The sequence below is a fragment of the Colletes latitarsis genome, chromosome 5 (genome assembly GCF_051014445.1).
Source record: "Colletes latitarsis isolate SP2378_abdomen chromosome 5, iyColLati1, whole genome shotgun sequence".
Classification (NCBI taxonomy): Eukaryota; Metazoa; Arthropoda; class Insecta; order Hymenoptera; family Colletidae; genus Colletes; species Colletes latitarsis.
In genome coordinates this window covers 23,537,721-23,558,959 of record NC_135138.1, presented here as the reverse complement: position 1 = coordinate 23,558,959, position 21,239 = coordinate 23,537,721, and the positions used below count along the sequence as shown (strand labels likewise).

Here is a 21,239-nt window from a genome sequence, read left to right as displayed (position 1 = left end):
TTTCAATGAGATATCTTTACTATTGTAAGAGTTATGGCCGTTTAAAAATTGGACCACTTTTATGGGGTTTTTCACATTTTACGGTATCAAGGAGCAACTTTTCAAATATTTTTAGAATTTCTACATATTTCCTACTAAAATACGCGTTGATTGCTTTTTTAAACATTAAAATCCTTCAATCCATTCAGAAGTTATGACGTTTTAAAGATATGCATGAAATTTCAGGGAAGCATTTCTGGCCTCACATTTGATTTTCGGTAAAGAATTTTTTTCTTGAAAGTGCGTAGGATTTCGGGGTATGTCTGTTCACCAAAAATGCTTGTAATTGACCCCTGTAACTACGTATAATTTTTTTAGTATGATTTGAAATTTTTTAACTTCATCTTTTTTCTCGAAAGTGGGTAGGATTTCAGGGGTATGTGTATCCACCAAAAATGATTGTAATTGAGCCCTGCAACCAAAAATAATTTTTTCAGAATGAGTTAACATTTTTTAATTTAATTTTGTTAACTTTTTAACGAAGCCACCATCAACAAATTAGTATTCTTGATTTCCGTCTTATTTTGGCCTCTAGAATCTCCCATTAAAATTTTTCCCAGGGGTGGCCGAACACCCTGTATAATGGGCTGAGGCGGTTTTAAAAATGGATAATGATAATAATCAATGTACCGCTACAATAATTGACACAAGTGAAATGGTAAAGAGAAGAAAATTAATTTATTAAAGTTATAATCTTGTGGTTTGTACATTACGACGACTCCGCTTAAAATTAATTATAAAAAAAGAGAGTGGTGATTTTGACATACATCCAGTCTTAAAGAGGTAACTACACTTTGCGTTCGTGTGATTACAATGATTCGATAAAAATAAGTACAACCTGAAAGCAAACAACTGTTCTATAATTGCAATCGCTCTGTAACGAGGACAATAAACATACGTTTACAACACATTCGATTTGTGCGATATGCTTGTGCTTCGTTCATCATGAGTGCATGCAGTGTCAAACTCTCCCCGATAAGACATAATGTGACATAATGAGTGTCTCTAAAGTGTAATGAATATACGATACAACTGGACAAGTCGATAGTATAAATGGCTTCGTTGATGGCGAAGAATAAGCGAATATAAATAAGAAATAAATACGATTATTGAGATGAGTCATGGTAACGCTTCTGTACAGCGTGATCTGGAAAAGCCTCATGTAAAAAACTAAGTTCTACGCGACTTTGGAAGATATATCTCGTTTTGATGGCACTTCCGCTATATTCGTATGATCTATCCTCCGTCTTAACGATTAGTACGAGGCTAAAACTAGTTCCGATTCGGAAGCAGTCCGGTTCAATATTTAATTCTACGTCATTAGATAAATAAAAAGTTTGCTTTCAGTAAATATAGATCAAAATATTTCTATGTCCATTTGATAATCGATTATTACATTTTTATTACACCGAATATGGACGTAGACTATGCGCATCGCGCGCACACTGGCAAGAAGGAATGTCGACGGAAAGTTACGATAAAATGGTAACTCCGCCATTTATTAAATATATTGTTAATATCTTTGGCAGTGATCCCAGTCGATCGTTAGACGCGATTTTTCTTAGGATCGATATGATTTCACTGGTTTTCTCATTTCATATGGCAATAACGTCTAAAAGTATTGTAAAAGCGATCTCGAACAGCTAAACAATCGGTATCTGTAGAAGTGTCGATAAAAGACACCGTCCAAGCTCTTCGGCTGTGCGCTCGAATAATGTTTATATAACGTGCCTAACAACGTGATAATTACTTCTCCTAATGAAAACTTACGCGACGCTCCAGTACATTCGAACATACGAATTATCACAATGCCCGATAACGAATCGAAAGTTCTCCCGTTCGAGACGCTCTATTGCACCTTGTGGACATTTTTCACGACGTTTCGCGAACACCACTTCGCGCCTGAGTCTACCGTGAGTTCACGGAGTCAATGAACATTGGCGATCTCTTGGAGCATTCCGAGAATATGATCAAGCTCTTGCCGAAAATAGCATAACTGCCGATTTTTACCCTTCTCGTTTTTACAGTCTTTACACTGCGTTCGATTTTGAAGCAAATCGCGCACCAAAGACTGCAGTGTCATCTCCCGGCTTTCGTGTCGTTGCTGAAGAAGCGTGATCTTGTCCTGCAGTAACTGTAATTGTTCCGTGCTCTAAAACGAAGGCGGAGAAATTTGTTAGAAATCAAAGAATCAAAGTCAAATTTCAACTGAGTTCATCAATACTTAATGGGAAAAATTTTAATGGGAGATTCTAGAGGCCAAAATAAGACGAAAATCAAGAATACCAATTTGTTGATTAAGGCTTTGTTTAAAAGTTATTAACGTTTAAAGTTCCGCTTGTAGAACGGCAATCTGCGAACAGCTGCGTGCGTGCGATAGTGGAACTTTAAACGTTAATAACTTTTAAACAAAGCTTCAATCAACAAATTAGTATTCTTGATTTTCGTCTTATTTTGACCTCTAGAATCTCCCATTAAAATTTTTCCCATGGGTGGCCGAACATCCACTATATGAGTTTATGTGTTTTATATATTTTTTAAAAATGATCGTATTCCACAATATTCAATATGTATGTATTAACCAAAGAGATCGGAACTCTTGTTTTATGTTCATAAAAAACTGATACGTACATTACCGCTAATAAGTATTTACATCATATATCAAAATAGAAACACTGGTTAAGAATAAAATCATATGTATTTAAATATGTGACTGCAGATAAACTAAATGCAACTTTTATTTGTGTACAAATTTACAAATTGTATATTTTATGAGGGAAAACAGTTCCCAGTTTGTATAATTCTTTAAACAAAGAATGAAATAAATCAAGATACAATAGGAGAATTGATCAATACACTCCGTAAATTATGTTCGGCTGTTATCAAGAATCGTAGCTGTTACGTGGACGAGTCAATAATTTTACTTTTGAGTATATATTTTGATAATAAATCAAGTATTTTTTATGTGATTAAGTGTAAGCAATAACATACAAGGGGATGTAATAATATAGATTTGTGGGACAAAAAATTTGTGTTTCATTACCTTAACATCGTCTTATACAAGGTGTTCGGCCACTCCTGAGACAAATTTTAATGTGAGATTTTAGAAGCCAACATAAGACGAAAATCAAGAATATCAATTTGTTGACTGAGGCTTCGTTAAAAAGTTATTAAAAAATTAAATTAAAAAATTTCAAATCATTCTGCAAAAATTATTTTTGGTTGCAAGGGCCAATTACAATCAGTTTTGGTGCATACACATATCCCTGAAATCCTACCCACTTTCGAGAAAAAAATTCAAGGAGGTACTGAAATTTATAGACAAAATTAATAAATTGCAAATTATACTGAAAAAATTATATTAAGTTACAGGGGGCAATTACAATGACTTTTGGTGAACAGACATAGCCCGAAATCCTACGCACTTTCGAGAAAAAAAGTCTTTACTGAAAATCTAATGTGTGGCCAGAAATGCTTCCCTGAAATTTCATGCGAATCTTTACAATGTCATAACTCCTGAATGGATTGGAGAATTTTAATTTTTCAAAATGCAAACAACACGTATTTTAGTGGAAAATATGTAGAAATTTTAACAATATTGAAAACGTTGTTCCTTGACACCGTAAAGTGTGAAAACCCCCTAAAACAGGTCCAGTTTTCAAACGACTACAACTCCTGCAATAGTAAAGGTATCTCATTGAAATTTTTTTCTGAAGCAGAGCCCACGGATACCTACAACAAATTATTAGACAACTTTTTTGTAGAGCGTCAAACAAATTTATTAAAAATGAAAAACAAATTTTTAAGAAAAATCGATAAGACGGTGCCTAAATTGTTTGGCGAAAAAAAAGAAAAATTACAAATCGTTCTGGAAAAATTATTTTTGATTGCGGGGGCCAATTACAATCAGTTTTGGTCATTAGACATACCCTCGAAATCATACCCACTTTCGAGATAAAAATTCAACAATGTGTGAAATTTTTCGACAAAATTAAAAAATTTCAAATCATTCTGGAAAAATTATTTGCGGTTACGGGGGTCAATTGCAATAATTTTTGGTGAATAGACCTACCCCCGAAATTCTACCCACTTTCTAAAAAAAAATTCAGTACGAGCGAAATTTTAAACGTTAATAACTTTTTAACGAAGCCTCCATCAACAAATTAGTATTCTTGATTTTCGTCTTATTTTGGCCACTAGAATCTCACATTAAAATTTTTCCCAGGTTTGGCCGAACACCCTGTATCTATGCTAGGTGGGTACTTATGAGCAGTAATATACATAGTATATCTATTTCTAATCGGTCTGGATCAATGGCAGATCTATTGTAGAAAAACTCAATAGCAGATCTAAAAGAATTCAATGGAGGGAGAGCTAACAAAAATTTAAAAATTCGGAAATTCCACCCTTAAACACTATAACTAGGAATAGAAAAGTTAAAAATTTTGATGATTGTTCAATATTTGTCAACAAATAAAAAAATCTCTAGAAATGATTCAAATTTGTCTACCCTTTGCACTTGTCACTGATTTGGGCGAAACATGAAAAAATGATTGAATAGTAGAACGTGAAAAAGTAATTAAATTTTAAATATTTCAAGCATCTAAAATGTTAATACATTATTCTACAGGTTCCAAGGAATTGCAAAAGTACATACAATTATTTATAAAAAACATGTTAGAATAGTTATTAAGAAAACAGATTAATTGGTATATGTATAAAGTAAAAAATTGGAAATCGTTAATTTCAAATTCTTTATTTTATTTTTATTTGATGACTTTGTTTGCCAAATAAAATAAAATAAAAAAGAAAAGACACAAAATCTATATAAAAGATATATATCAAGCAGGTTATAAGGGCAAAATTCAAAGAAGAAGGCTGTTTTACAATCTCAAAATGATCGTAACTTCAAAAATTCAAACGTTATTTTGTAAATAAAAGTAGTAAGTGATACATTGATACAGTGGTAAGTGATTTGTATTGTGCAAAAAGAAGCTTATCAGAAATATTAATTGACAATCATACAAAACGATAAATAAAATTCAAATAGATAATGTAATAGATAATGATCCACATATTTGAAAAAAAGTATGCTTGTAATAATATGTACTATAATTTATTTATCGAACAAAAAGTAATCTATTGAATGCAAAAGTAATTGTTATATTTCGTTCTGTTCCTCTTTAGATGATAATTCTTCAATAAAATAGTCATTGAGAAAATTCGAGGGCAAATATATTAATAATCTCTGCTTATATTCATCTGGATCTTATCAAATAAAACAAGTTACAATATATTATGCGGACCATTTAAAAAACCATAGCGATTTTAAACTTCAAATAGGAATACCTTCTGTTTTCTTTAAGTCCCGTAAAAATCATATCGATTTGAATCCCAATAACAGTATTTTATTTAAAATGTAATGGTATTCAGACCACATCAACTGTTTAAAATATTTTGTTTATATATTATTCGACGAAAATAATAGTGGAATTTTTTTTATCAATTGTTGGACATACTTGCGACTGCAAAATTGACCAACGTGTTGTTGATTGTTGTTCACATATAACAATACTGTGGTTCTTCGAGTTTGTTCAACATCAAATTTCCATATGTTCAATGATTATTTTAGTGAGGAATTATCATCTGAAGGAGAACAGAACGAAATGTAACAATTATTTCTTTGAGTTTAACACATTACTTTTTGTTTCAAAAGTAAGTTATGGTATAACTGCACATGCATTCCACAGAATATATGCACCATTATCTTTCATTTTATTTTATTGCTTTCTATGATTATTAATAAATATTTCTGGCAATGTTTTTTTACATACAATACCGATATCGATTTTTATGTACAAAGTATCTTTGAACTATTGTATTTCATGCATTTATTTCGAAGTTATCGTTCAAATTCAATGATCTCCAATTCTTTTTTCATTTTCCACTTTATTTACTATTTTGCAATTTCTTCATTATATTTCCCGTAAATAATTGTGCTTTCATAATTTCTTGGAATCTATAATATAATTATTAAAATTTTAGATGCCGAAACCCAAACCTACCAAAAATTTGATCGTTTAAAAAAAAAACCTTCAGTCTTTATGATTGCAAATTGGGGATTATTTTTTCCATATTTTAACAGAAATCGTTTAATTGATAATGTCATCAATTCATTCAATGTTCTTTATAATATAATTGTTCTTAAATGTATTTTTAATAATTTTAATTTTGTAAATCCTCGTTTTACGTTAGTTACAAAGAGAAAGGTTTAGCATATAATAGTTATTTATATTATGTTTTAAATATATCTTTTGTATATAAGAGATTTGCTGCATACAAAATAATCCGCACAGAAAATGCATGTTTCGTGCAAATACTATTAAAAAATTGCACACATTACACACATACCACGCATAATGTTTACACAATAAACATATGCAATATATACATGTGTAATGTAATTTAACGATTTTGTCTTAACTATGTAATTGTTAGTTGCAATTTCAATTGGCAATTGATTAATTATACCTGCTGCAAGCAATTAATCTTCACAATTAAAAACATTATTTGTCAATTTAATTACATTTTATCCAGCATTGAGTCAAGACGATACTACAAAGCATGCATTCTTTGGTACATACCGGCGTTGACAGGTATTTGATTTTCTCATTCAACGTTTTGACTTTGTTTTCCAAATGTTCCCGTTCAACCTTCAGAATGACTACTTGCTCCTTGTAATCCCTTAACTTCTCAATTTGCTGTTTCAAGTGCGATATCACAGCCACTTGCGTGTTTATTTGGCCCTGTTGATAAAAGTAAAAACCTATGTGATTGTAGATCTAGAAACAGACGTACTACGTGCAAGCATTCAGTAACAAAGGAATCAAATGCACAAATAAAAAATAACAGCTAATACTGCACGTAATACTACGAACCTGCAACTTTACCACTTTAGAGTCTCCAAGTTTAACACTGTACTCCTTCAGTAAGCTGGCCATTTCGCGTTCGTGTTCCTCTTGTAAGAGGTTCAAATCGTGCAGCCTTTTATTCTTTAAAGCCATGAAGTCTTTGTTCATCTTGTTCAATTCTTCCTTCAAAATATCATTCTCATCAGTTAATCTCTTCACAAGATTATTGTCTCCATTTTCAGTATACTGTAAAGGATCATATAGCTTTTGCACAGAGGCAGACAATCGCTGTGTGTTTGTATCAGACATGTGACCATTCTGGTAAAAGTTCGAATTTTGATCATTCCCTTCGGTAGATCTCAAGCTTAGTAGCTTGGAATCGGAGGATACCATACCTCGATTCTTCTCAAAATCTATTGTCTTGATAGACCTTCTGTCGTTCAACAGTTTCTCCCTTTCTTTCTGTAATCTTTTATTCGTTTTCTGTAATTCCTGAAATTCTTTGGTAATCTTTAAGACAGCTTTATCTTTGTTCGTTAATTCTAATTTCAATCCTCTTATTGTGGCCAACAGATGAGCATCTTCCTTGGAATTCTGAGTCTTTACACTAACTTTAGTTAGCGGCTTTTGATCCTTTTTATCTTCTTTCTCAAATGATCCAGCTCTTTCTTCTTTCCTAACAGTCTCTACACTCTTGTTCTCCACAGGTTTTGATAATGTTTGAGTGAACATATCATTGCACACTTTGCGATCTTTGATATTGACTTCCAACAGTTTCCCCTCCAGCTCCATTATCTGAGTAATGTATTTCTCCTTCATATCGGAAAACTTTTTCTGGAATTCCTCTAATTTTAGCTGTGCTAAATCGTCCTTTGCCTTAATTTCATTTTCTAGAGTTGCAATTCGCTCCTCCAACAACCTGAGCTTTTCTGCACCAATTTTGTCTTGTTCTGAATTTGCAGTCAATATAAGAGCAGATACAGAGTCGGGATTCTTTCTTTTTAGTATCCTTTCCATTTCGCGCACTTGTCTATTTAAATCAGTGATTTTCTTGCTGCCTAAAATCACTTGGTCTTTCAGCTTCTGCGTCAACTGTTTCTCACGTTCTACGTGACTTTTAGCTACCCGTAGCTTCTCAAAGAGTGCACCTTCTTTGACTCGAAGCTCCAGCAATTCCTTCTCCAACGGAAGCACATTTTGCTGAAGTTTATCGAACTCCTGTTTCACTATTCGCAGTTGCTCAGTCTTAGAACTCAATTTCACAGTCAGATCCTCCACTTGTTTCTTCAATTCTAGTTCCGCCGAAGTCATGGCTTGTAATCGATTAGTGATGAAGTCATTCTTCGTTCTTAGTTGATCCTTGAACATTTCTAATTCATCATTCAACAAACCATTTTGCTGATACAAGTCTTCATTCTTCAGCGCACAATCAGCATTCTTCTCTCGGAGCTGGGAAACTTCTAAATTAAGTTTTAGAGCTTCTTCTTCAAGATCCTTGACTTTATCCACGAGTTCTTGCATTTTATTTGATTCCAATGCAGTACTCTTTTGCTTTTGTAGTTCCTTCATTTCCTCTTGCATACGTTTCGCATCTTGTAACAACTTTTTATTCTCCATTTCATAAGCACAAATCAAATTCTCTTGTTTCTCCAGCTCTTTCTCCAGAAGTAGAAGCTTCGTATCCTTTCTGGGCTGGGTTTCTGGACGTTTTTCATTCAACGAATACTCGTCTACCTTCGCCTTTAAAATTATGTTCTGCTTCTTTAGTGCAAATAATTCTTCTTCAAAGGATATCCGCATATTATCTATTTGGCTCTTGTACATTTTTATCTCAGATTCTAACTGCTGTTTTAAAAGAGCATTCTCGTGTTTCTGCTGACGACATAGTATTTCCCAATTTTGTTTTGTTAGATTCTGTTTGTTATCACCACCAGCCATCATGGATTTTACATGGCTGTCCGGTGACTTTACTTTGTACCCTTTATACGTGGAAGACAAAGTAGGAGTAGAACCAGTCTTAATAGGATCTTTTTTTGACTTTGGAGATAATCTAGTCGTAGGAGAGATTTTTGTAAGTGGTTTGATTGTAGGTTGCAACTTTGGCTTTAATATCGGCGATCGCCTAATCAGAGAATTAGTAGGTTTTTTTGCAGTATCTGAATTTTTAGATGTCCTTACGTTTTCTACAGAAGTTCTAAAAGGTGGTTTACAAATCTGATCGTAACTTCTAGACTTTGAAAACTTCATTTCTTTCTTTTGCTGTTTAATACCTGAAGTGCTAGCCGCATAGTTGTATTTTCGTTCTACATTACTACGTTGAGAATTTGTATTAATACTACTTTTAATCTCGGAACTGGATGTCGTTTTACGTATATTCGTTTTGACGTCTTCTGAAACTTCTTTGCTTTGTTGTGTTGCATTCTCTATTGTCCTTTCAGCCAATAATTTCGGAATTGCATCTGCAAATAATTCTAATCTTGGCGTAAGACCAATTGTGTACAGCTCTTCCTTGGTATTAACTAATTTCCTACCATCCTTTGATACATTTACTTGTTTTAGAGATAACTGGTCTTTTGTATTTGATGCTTTTAATTCATTTTTATCGCTATTACTAACATTTTGAGATTGCTTAAGATCTTCTTCGCCTATTCTAGAATCTGTTTCAACAATTTGGTGAGACGCACTTTGATAATTCGTCTGCGGTAATTCCTTTTCTAATATATCGGAAATTTCTTTCTCAGGAAATTCGGGACTCATGTCGTTCGCGGATTCTCCTTCAACGGCAGATGCTCTTTCATTAATGGATTTGGAAAAAAACGTGTGTCTAGAATTAAATTCATTTGATTCCTGTTCTATTTTATCAGTCTGACCTTGCAAAAGTTTTAAAAAATGGGAAAAATCCTCTTGTCCAAAGCTTGAACTACCTGATATGCCACCGTCAGTTCGTTCTTTGGATCTATTTAATAAATCTTCGAAAAAATCCTTATCTACATCAATTATCTCCTTCTGTAGATTATCCTTGTCTGATTCTATCTTTTTTGTAGTCTTTAATTCTTCAGATTTAGAATGTCTATCGATTGGATCATCCAAATCAGAACTGCTTGATACTTCCACTTTCTGTTCTTCGAATTTTCTTCTCTGAAGTTCCAATGTCTTTGGAGCTTTCAAGCTATTTACGTTTTCATATATAATTTCAAATCCGGGACTGTTATTCCGTTTCTTTTCATTTTTTGGACTCTTTTTGATCTTTTCTGTTTCCTTATGCACTTCCTCTTCTATCAATTGAAAGATATCAGCTTCTAATTGTCTAACCCTGTCAAGACTTTCTACATCGTCTGGAATATTCTCAGGTACTAAAGTATCAGATTTTGATCCGCTCTTGGACAAACTACTACTATTCTTTCTTACAAGCTTCTCAGCTTCCTCTAATAGCTCTTCCACTGATTTCTCTTCCTCCGTTGGATTTTTAGTCGAGTTCCTAGATTTGGTACGATCTGGAGCAGAATTTGGACTAAGAGCTCCAGCGATCTTACTCATTTCTTCTAAGATACTTCCTATGTCATCGTCAGTCGCATCTAAATGTATAAATAAAGTTCTTAACTTGTTCATACTTGAAAAATTATATATACTACAAATATTATGCAATAAGTACAAAAATACTTACTTTCAAAATCAGATGGATATTTATCAAATGCTGCGGAAGCCAAAATGTCGCACAAGGTATCATCTTTGTCTTTGATTTCAATTTCATTTTTATGCATGGCCTATGTAAAGTAAAGTATATACATATTTATTGAAATTCACTTAGTTCCTATTTGCGAAAAAAATATAATTCTATATTAATTACTTTGCACATTTTCTCTTTTTCAAGAAATTCTTTCATCGAAGAACTAACGTCTGGTGATGGAGATGGAGATTGTTTCATATTTCCTTCCATTGGAATATTAGACATTTCGAGCCTGGTTTCTGGCTTTTTTAGCCACCATTTATCCTTTTTAGTTTTCCCATTTGGCTCAATTTCTTTGTTCACTTCAGGTTTTTCTTTTATTCTGACCGAATTTTCACCTATGCTGAGACTTATAGAAGAGCTCAAGGTATCATCTTCAGTTGATATTAGCTGTATATAAATTAAATATGTATGAAACTGGATTTTTTAGAGAAAAATAAAACTTATAAATGTCTTTTTACCCTTCAATTAAAAACAATTCTATATACAAACATAAATTTAATAGAAAATAATCGACGATATGCAGGAACGTGTAATGCATTTTATAAAAATGTACAGGTTAATGTAAATGGTGTACAATTATTAATGTAACTCACATTCTCGGACTGAGAAGACTTTTTTGAGTTCGAAGACATTCGGATTTCTTATTGACAATACTTTTGTGCAATGTAATTAGATTGATCAATCATTTTTTCAGAGTCGTTTGACACTTGCCGTACTTTTTGTTTATTTGTTAGTTTTAATTCGCTCGATGGTCGCTTTGTAGCGACACTAACGACCTCACCTATCCAGTAACGTAAAATGATTTCTGGAACCCTCCACATAAAATAAACCGTGTATAAAAGATGGAATACAGTAGGATAATTTATAAAACACAAACATGACAACTGGAAAGAATAAACGGAAAAATATTTCTTACTTCTGCAATTACGATTTATTAACTAATTTATCAATATAGGGATATAAATATTTTGTAATGATTGCAACTTTTTATTCATAAAGAACATTTTTCATTTAAAAATAATAAATGCAGGGATAGATAACGGAAACATTTAGTACACGATGAAAACGAAAAATAAAATTTGTGTTTCATAATATATACATAACAAATAAAAAGAAACAATAAGCATTTTGCATGAATTCAATTATTACTGTGGAGTCCATCGTTTTCAGTCGCAAGTATGTCCAACAATTGATAAAAAAAAGTCCACTATTATTTTCGTCGAATAATATATAAATAAAATATTTTAAACAGTTGATGTGGTCTTATTAGGATTGACATAACTTAGGGCGATCCATGCATGACCGGCAACGGAACCACTGCCGCCATCTACCCCCATACTGCGTGTACGGTGTCCGTTCGTGGAGTCAGCTACACTCGGATGTATAAGGGGAAATATAGTCCTCCCACGCTGTGTATTTCGTATATATATATTAAAGTGTTTTATTGACTTTATGTGTGTTGTCCTTCCTGCGTTCACCTCCACGTTGCGCCATCAACAGGTTATGGGCCCAGGCATCCCTCAAGGGCTGTGTCCGGCAATCGTCGGCCGCAGTACGGGGCGTAGCGACCCCGAGGTACGTGATGCTAATCACACCGTAAGCTTCCTGTTGGTCGTCACAACGACCCATCCACAATTCCTTCTTTGGTTTTGTGAATGATACGTGACGGCAGGAGGAACGGGGGCCTTGGCTTAACCGCCCGGGCCGCGAGTATGGCGACTCTATAAAATCGCCCTCGAATCCTAAACTATGGTGCGCGGCGATGGAATGCATGGTTGGGGGAGAAGGCCTAATCCCAAGCGACCACCTCCGGGGGCACCTGCCAAACCCCCGGAGTATTAGGCTTGCCCGGGTGGACCTTTTTTCCGACCTACGCGTGGGAACTAAATGGATTTTCATAACAAAACGGGTTTGGGGCGGGTTATTGCGGAGATGGAGGTCGAAGACGGTGTTGGGGCTAGGGTGACGGCGCTCGCGTCTCACTCAGCGCCTGGCCCGGCTTCGTGGAGGGCGGAGGAGGACGACGAGACTGCGTCAGTCTCATCCTTCTCCTCCACCAGGAGCCACATAGGCTCCAAGAGGAAGCGGACGGGGCAGGCCGTCTTCGGAGTGGGTAGGGCAATGATCCCGGTGGTAATGGTGAGTTGCCTCAGGGACGAGGTAACCGAGGAGATTTCCGAGAGGATATCCTCGTCTCTGTAGCGGGTGGAGAAGGTGGCCGCATCCTGCTCCTTTAAGGGGCAGAAGAGCGGCGGCGCAGAGGCCCTGAGAAAGGCTGTGCGAAAGATGAGGGAGGCGGCGCAGGAGCTGAGCGGGCGGAACGCCCGTCTGCAGCTCCTGTTGTAGGAGGAGAGACGGGGAAGGAGGAGGGCAGAGGCGTGCTGGAATGGCGCGGCCCTCCCTCCAATCCTCCCGCCTCCTCCGCCGCGTGCCCCGGCGGTGGCAAATAAGCGGGGTGCGACGGCGGTGATGCGGAGCTCTACAGGCCCTTCCGCCCGCACTCCGTCCGCGTAGAGTTCCCCTCAGAGGACGAACTTCTGAAGAGGATTGGGGAAATGATTGACCGGAAGCTGGCTGCCTTCCGGGATGAGCTTCTCCCCAGTAGAGCGGTCAGCAGGAAGGCGGTGCCCCCCCGACCAATACCGGTACAATCGGGGAAGGCGAAGAGGGGGGGGAGCGAAGGCTCCGCCCACCGTGGTCACTCCGGGGCCTCGGGTCGCGGCCTCCAAGGGAGCCAAACTACCCGCGGTCCCGGATCGGACGCCATCCGTCCTAAGGGGGAGTGTCCTGGAGCGAGGTGGTTGGGCGGAAGACGAGGAGGGCGGCGAGGAAGGCCTCGCAGCCGCAACCTCCGCCATCGCCGCACGCGGCCAAAGTAAAGGCCGAGAAGACGCGACCTGGGCGCCCCCCAAAACGGCAGCGGTGGCGCTGACCGTCGCGCAGGGTGGCGACCTGACCCTTGCGGCGGCGATGCAGCTCGCCAGGGAGAACATCTCCCTGGAGGAGCTTGGCATCGCTTCCGTGAGGGCGAAGAGGGCCGTGACCGGGGGTCTCCTGCTGGAGATCCCCGGACCGGAGGGTGTGGAGAAGGCGGACCGATTCGCCCAGAGGCTCCGGGAGCAGCTGGGCGAGCGGGCTGTCCCGGTCGCCAGGCCTACGAAGCGAACGGAGATGCGCGTTTGTGGGCTGGACGACTCGGTCACAGCGCAAGAGGTGTCTCGTGCCCTAGCGAGGGCGGGAGACTGCCCCGAAGGAGACGTGCGGTTCGGAGAGATCCGCAGGTCTCCTTCCGGCCTGGGGTCGATGTGGGCCCGGTGTCCCCTCTCCGTTGCCCGCAAAGTGGCGGAATCTGGGAGGGTTTCGGCGCGAGTGGAGATACTCGCGCCGCGCCTACTCCAGTGTCACCGCTGCCTCGAGTTGGGGCACGTGAGGCAGTGGTGCACCTCGCCGGTGGACCCCAGCGATCAGTGTTACCGCTGCGGAACGAAAGACCACCGCGCGAGCCAGTGCTCGGCGGCCCCCCACTGCCCGCTATGTGCAGACATGGGGAGGCCGGCAGATCACAAGGTGAGGAGCAAAAAGTGCTATCCCCCCTCCCGGAAGAAGAGGGGGAATCGGCCCTCTCCGGTTCAGGCACCGCGGTTGGTGGCATCGTCCACAATGGAGGTGGACGGTGCCACGGGGACGGACAGCTGGGAGGAGGCTGGGGCGGCCGCTAAGTAATGCCGCCCCGTCTCCTCCTCCAGGCCAACCTCAACCACTGCCGCGCGGCACAGGACATGTTGTCCCAAGTCCTCGCGGAGTGGGGGTTTGGCCTGGCGGTCGCCGCCAAGCCGTACCGCGTCCTTGATCACCTTCATTGGGTGGGGGACGCGGACGGCTTGGTGGTGGCGGTATGGGTAGGAGGCGACGGGTCCCCGCCTTTCTCCATCCTGGAGCGCGATCGGGGATTCGTCGCTGTGGACTGGGGGGGAGTCGCCGTGGTGGGGTGCTACATCTCGCCCCGCAACGGCCACGCCGCGTTCGAGCAGTACCTGGCCGAGGTCGCGGCATGCGTGCATTGCTGCGCGGCCCGGCCGGTGCTGGTCCTGGGGGACTTTAACGTCAAGTCGGTGGCGTGGGGATCCCCCAGGACCTCCGTTCGCGGTGGGATCCTGGGCGACTGGGCGGCCGGGCTCGACCTTCGGTTACTGAACCAGAGCTCGGAGCACACGTGCGTGCGGCGATATGGGAGGTCCATCGTGGATGTTAGATTCGCGACCCCCAACGCCATGCGCATGGTGTCGGGATGGCAGGTGGTTGGGGAGGCAGAGACACTCTCGGACCACCGGTATATTCGGATGGAGGTCTCTGCCCCCGGATGTACATCCCGACACCACCGCCCGGTTGGCGCCCCAACGCGCCGCTGGGCGCTTCGGCGCCTGGACTAGGATGCTATGATGGCAGCTACTCTCGCTGCAACTTGGCCGCAGGGGGCGGCCGAGTTGCCGAGCATAGAGGAGGTCGCCCGGCTCGGGGGATTAGTCGCAAATATTTGCGACGCGGCGATGCCCCGGGTCGGGTGGGTTTCTCCGCGCCGGGCGGTGTACTGGTGATCGGCCGCGATCACAGAATTGCGCGTCGCGAGTGTGCGCGCCCGACGCCAGCGAGGGCAGATAACCTGTATGAGTCATACCGTACGGCTCGGGTTGCTCTGCAGGTCACCATCAAACGGGCCAAAACCCGGGCATGGAAGGAGCTCCACCAGACCCTCGATGATGATCCTTAGGGGCGCCCGTATAAGGTGGTGCTAAATAAGCTCCGCCCATGGGCGCCCCCTGTTACCGAGGGTCTTGACCCCCGGCTGCTGGAGGACGTGGTCAATACTCTCTTCCCAATTGGGGAGGGAGGATCACGTCCTCCGGCGGCGTCGGCTGTTCCAATTGAGTGGGCGGCCGAGCTGGGGGTCACGCAGGGGGAGCTGGCCACGGTCATCAAACGGCTCGGGGCGCGTAACACGGCCCCGGGGCCGGATGGTGTGCCCGGCCGGGTTTGGGTTTTGACCCAGGGCGTCCTTGGGGCCGACCTCAGGCGGTTGTTTGACCGATGCCTGAGGGACGAGCGATTCCCCCATAGTTGGAAAGTGGCGAGGATGGTCCTCCTCCGAAAGGTGGGTCGGCCCGCAGAGTGTTCCTCCGCATACCGGCCCATCTGTCTCTTCGACGAGGTGGGCAAGCTCTTCGAGCGCGTGATTGCCGCCCGCCTTGTCGAGCACCTGTCGCGGTATGCCCCCGGCCTGGCCGACTGCCAGTACAGCTTCCGGGAGGGTCGATCGACGATCGACGCGATAGGTCGCGTGAGGGCCCTTCGGAGTCGGCCGTCTCCCGGGGAGGGGTGGCTTTGGCAGTATTCTTGGATATTGCCAACGCCTTTACCACCCTTCCCTGGGAAGAGATAAGGAGGGGGCTCGAAGATCATCGGGTCCCTCCTTATCTCAGGGCAGTCGTCGGGGATTATCTCCTTGGCAGGTGGATCGAGTATCCGGGCCGGGATGGAGATATGCTGAGGGAGGTATACTGCGGTGTTCCGCAGGGGTCGGTCCTTGGGCCACTCCTGTGGAACGTCGCGTACGATAAGGTGTTGCGGGCCGACCTCCCCGACGGCGTCAGCGCCGTGTGTTATGCAGATGACACACTGGTGCTGGCCGTCGGGGCGCACTGGGGGAGGGCCAAGCGTCTCGCGGAGGAGGGGGCGCAGCGCGTCGTCGGCCGGATCAGGGGGATGGGGATGACGGTGGCGGTCCATAAGACCGAGGTGATTGCGTTCCATTCACCTCGGCAGGATCCGCCACCCCCTCTGATCTGGGTAGGTGAGGCTGATATCGAGGTGAAACCCCAGATGAGGTATCTGGAGCTGATCCTCGATAGCCACTGGCGCTTCGAGGAGCATTTCCGTTGCCTGGTCCCCCGGTTGGAGGGGATGGTCGTGGCTTTAGGCCGAATCCTACCCAACCTGGGTGGTTCGGCTGGCAGAGTACGCCGCCTCTATGTAACAATGGTACAGTCGGTGGCCCTTTACGGGGCACCCCGTCTGGGCGGACGACCTGCCGGCCTCCCGGCGCAGCATGACGATGCTGCGTCGGGTGCAGAGGCGGCGACGGTTCTTGCGGGGATGCCGCCCATGGACCTCCTCGCGCGGTCGCACGCGGTGCTGTATCGTCACCGCGTCGACCGTCGCGCGGGGGTGGGAGCGGTCCCGGGAGCGCAGGAACCTGCTTGGGGCGATTTGTAGCGCCAAGCCCGGCAGTTCGTGATCATCGCGTGGCAGGAGCGGTTGGCTCCGCCAACCGTGGGGCACCGGACAGTCGGGGCTGTTCGGCCACTCCTGAGTGAGTGGCTGGACAGAGGTCATGGAAGCCTCACTTACCGGATGGCACAGGTGTTCTCCGGGCATGGCAGCTTCGGGAGATACCTGTGCCGGATAGAGAAGGAGCCGACGGCGCGTTGCTGCCATTGTGACGCTGAGCAGGACACGGCTGAACACACCCTCGAGGTGTGCCCTGCGTGGGAGGGGGAGCGCCGTGTCCTGGTCGGCATCATCGGGCAGGATGTCTTGCTGCCGGGCATGGTGCGCGCCATGCTCGGCAGGGAGCGCGAGCTTCAGCGGCGTGCTGAGGCTCGCGCTCGTGTGGTGGCAGGAGGGCGTCGCCCAGGCGCCAGGCGTAGTGGGCGGCCCTCGCGGCGTGGCGGATGACTCTGGCTGGGAGGGGATTCCTGAAGGGAGCCTCCTCCAGCCACGAGGCGCGGGGCCGGACCGAAGGGGGGTGGGAGTGCCACCCTAATTCCGGTCCGGCGCATCGGGAGGCATCGTCGGTGGCATGGAGTGGCCATGTGCCACCAGCCGCCGAGGGGTAGAAATGGGATCGCGGGCGGTTGCGAGTTGAGGCTCGCAGCCGCCACTGAACGCGGCCCCGAGACGGATGGCGGCGGGACGGAGTGACCTCGTCCTGCCGCCATGAGATAGCGTGACAGCCGGGAGGACCCTTTCGTCCCCCCGTGGATGGGCGCACAGCGCAGGCACGGGGAGGATACCGGAAGTATGCTTCGAGCGATTCCCGGTATCCTCCCAAATCGCGCGGAAGGGTCACTGTGGGGTTTTTAGTGGGTAGGTCCCGCGCCCGTCATTCCATGGGCGCGGGGAATCCCACACACCCCTCCCGCCTCTCCCCAAAGAGGTGGGAGGGAGTCTTACGAAGATTTTCCCCACGAAAAAAAAAGAAAAAAGAAAAAGGCCACACATCCCGCTTGGAGAGGGAGGGCTCGGAGGGGGGCCAGGGCGAGGCGACCTTCGCCTCCTAGCCCCCTTTAGCGGCCTTGAGGTCCGGATGCACCTCCAAATGCGGAGCGGCACGTTAGCCCACTCCTTCGGCCACAACGTCGGTGGCCGGGGAATTGACGGGCCGCCTTCGGGGCCGCAGACGTCGGGTGACCTGGCGTCCGCGGCGGAGAAATCAGGGGGAGGGGAGGGACATGTTGTCGTTCACCGGGAAGAGCCTCGACAGGCACGGAGGACGGTCACCGTGGGCTTTAGCCGGTAAGAGTCCGACACTACCCTGAAACCCTCCCCTACTTAAGGGCCTCGGGGTGTCCATAAGGATTTCTCCGCGTTAAAAAAAAAAAAAAAGAAAAGGGGAGGTGAACCCCTACGTGGCGCGTCCCCAGGTGATGGATAGGGGCAGTCGCTAGGATGGGATGCGGGGATGAGGTCATCAACCTGAGAAGGCTGGTGGCCGCATCCTCGCATGGCATCCCGGAGGTCGGAACGAAAGCTCCCGCGGACCAAACACCGATATAAATGCTTTGCGTGTGTGAATGTGTGTATGAGTAAACTGGGGCATGGGATATTTGCCGCGGGTATTACCTAAGGCCGCAGGTTGGCCAGTTGACTGCGGGTGGGTCCTGCGACCAACGTGGCCACGTGGCCGGCGGCTTAGTCCCATGTCACGGGGCCGCGGGCGCTGGTGACCGGGAGGGGTGCCTCTCACTGGGAGGGGCCTGAAAAGGCACGGCGCGGCGGGGAACTCTGTGATGTCTCACTAGAGTTCTCGGCCCCTCGCCAGGCGCCTGAGGATAGTCACCGTGGGGTTTTAGCCGATAAGAGTCCGGCACTATCCGCCGGACCTGCCTTCAGGCGGGTCCGCGGATGTCCATGAAAATTTCCCCACGTACAAAAAAAAAAGAGCGCAACGATATTTAGTACCCTCGACTTAAAAGATGGTTTTTTCACGTTTCGATTGAAGAAAATAGTTGTAAATACACCGCATTTATAGTACCTGATGGGCATTTTGAATTGTTAAGAACCCCATTTGGCCTCTGTAATTCTCCAGCCATCTTTCAGAAATATGTCAATAACATATTTCGTAATCCGATACAGACAAGTGTCGTTTTGACGTATATAGACGATTTGATTATTCCTGCGAATGACGAAAGTGAAGCCGTAACAAAATTGCGTGAGATATTGTGTATTGCAATTGATTATGGATTGCGAGTAAATTGGAAGAAGCGTCGTTTTCTTCAACGTAGCATAGAATATCTAGGTCACACAATTGTAACTGTTATGAATTTTCCATTAGCAAAAAATGTTAGAGACGTACAGAGCTTCTTAGGATTAACCGGGTATTTCCGAAAATTTATTCCACAATATTCAACAATAGCCCAACCCTTGTCGAACTTGATGAGAAAAGACGTAAAATTTGAGCTAAATGGAAAACACATGCTAGCGTTCAACAGTTGAAAATTGTATTGAGCAGTGAACCGGTTTTAAAATTATACCTCGATGGTGCGGAAACGGAGCTCCATACGGATGCGTCGAGCATCCTGTTATTGAAGAACGATGTCGATCAACGTTACCATCCAACATATTATGCGAGTTGGAAAACATCTGTAACCGTCCCCCGTATGCATGGAGCAGAAACAGTTTGAAATCAAGAATAGCTGAAAGGATGTTTAAATATCGCGTTAATTCGACGTATTCTAAAGTAGAATAAAATTCGACACCCGGTATTGTCTTTCGGCGTATATAAGAGACCAGAGGTTCCTCGGTCGTTGTGTCCACTACGCGAAAACAGTACGGGATAGAAAAACAGTCGCTCTCGGGTTTTTTCGAAACATCACGCGATCGACCTTGTAACGCACAATTTCGAACAAAAGTTTCGACGCGCGTGTCTAGAGAAGGTACGACAATTTTGTATTAGACAAAGACGGACTCAAAAAACGCCTACAACGCCGCTCTTCGGAGGTTTCACCCTTCGAGCGAACATTTTGTCTGTCCGTGCCTACATGATAATCATACTAGGCAAACAAGAAATCATAGACACTGTCGAGGCGCGATTTCGCTCTTCTCGACAACTTTCTATATTTAGCCAAAGGACAACACCTAGCGCAGGCAACCCCATAAACCCATAGGCACATTTGGCATACAGACCTGCGACGTCACGGGTTTTTCCCGTGCTTTGTGTACCACCAAGCGACTTCTTCTCGTGGCGAAACCAACCGCGACGCGTCCGAGCCTCGCTGCAGGCACCTACGCTGGAACCATCCCCGACTCCATGTCAACCCTTACCGCCAATAGCATCGACCACCTAGACCTTTTCCACGAATCCCATCCGTCTACGACCAACCACCAATCGCAGATTTTTCCTTCCAAAAATTCAACTTCCGCCTCACCACCTCCACTCCAAATTCCTACCATCAGATTAACAAAACGGAAGGACGCGCAACGCGAGGGAACATTCACAAACCATCAACCATCATACATCGACACGCGATTCCTCACCTTGTGCAGTGAAATAAAATAATTATAAGTACAAGTTTGCATTGTCTCAATTTGACTCTAAATTATTAGTTTAATTTAGAGAACTATACGCGTCATCAGTGCGCGATATAGCTTCTGTGTCGGACGGATTTACGACCCGTCTTTCAAACGACACGCCTCATCATTTTGGTCCTTCGAGCCGGATCCAGTGCTGTGGGTGCCTGGTCCATTAAATCAACACCAAGGAGTCTGCCGTGTCGAAGAATAAGTCAATCGACGAAGTCAGTAGCACGCAGTAGCTACACTTCGAACTCAACCACGACCAGGAAGCTATCCACCTGGAACACCACGACGACTGGGATTCTGCAGATCGAAGCAGCAAACGGCACTTCATCTGCAACCAGAACTCAACGGGCGACAACCAAACGCCATAATCATCACCATCCTCAACGGAGGAGCAACCCAGCACGCAGAGCCACGTGCGCGGAAAGCGCAGCACCCGGATCGCAGCATCCAGCGGAAGCTCAGCCACGCCGAGCAGCCGCAGCCAAGGGAACGTCCTACCTACAACGCACCCCACTCAACCACGCAGCGGGATCGCCATCGTAAACGTAAGTCTGAGCTTGCTTGTCTAATATCGCCGATTGTTCCTTCTGTCCAACAGTTTTGTCACCGCGTCCCATTCCAAAACAATGGCTTCAGAAGACAGAACCAGAACCGAACGCGAGTTAATAAAAAAACGGTCGTTATTCAAACGACGACTCACG

The 21,239-nt window shown here is 44.3% G+C and overlaps 1 protein-coding gene across 2 annotated transcripts; it reads right to left on the bottom strand.

Annotated features, from left to right (window-relative positions):
* Nucleotides 1–695: 695 nt before the first annotated feature.
* Nucleotides 696–11,405, bottom strand: LOC143342135 (uncharacterized). Of its 2 annotated transcripts, none has more exons than XM_076765675.1 (6): nucleotides 11,274–11,405; nucleotides 10,798–11,067; nucleotides 10,615–10,714; nucleotides 6,978–10,525; nucleotides 6,684–6,845; nucleotides 696–2,191 (listed from the first exon to the last, which is right to left on the bottom strand). In XM_076765675.1, exons 1-6 carry the CDS (start codon nucleotides 11,310–11,312, stop codon nucleotides 1,967–1,969), a joined length of 4,344 nt encoding a protein of 1,447 aa, XP_076621790.1. In that variant the 5' UTR covers nucleotides 11,313–11,405; the 3' UTR covers nucleotides 696–1,966. The 2 variants fall into 2 exon arrangements, with proteins under 2 accessions (XP_076621790.1, XP_076621791.1); XM_076765676.1 differs by having other exon boundaries at nucleotides 6,990–10,525.
* Between the last annotated feature and the right edge of the window lie 9,834 nt (nucleotides 11,406–21,239).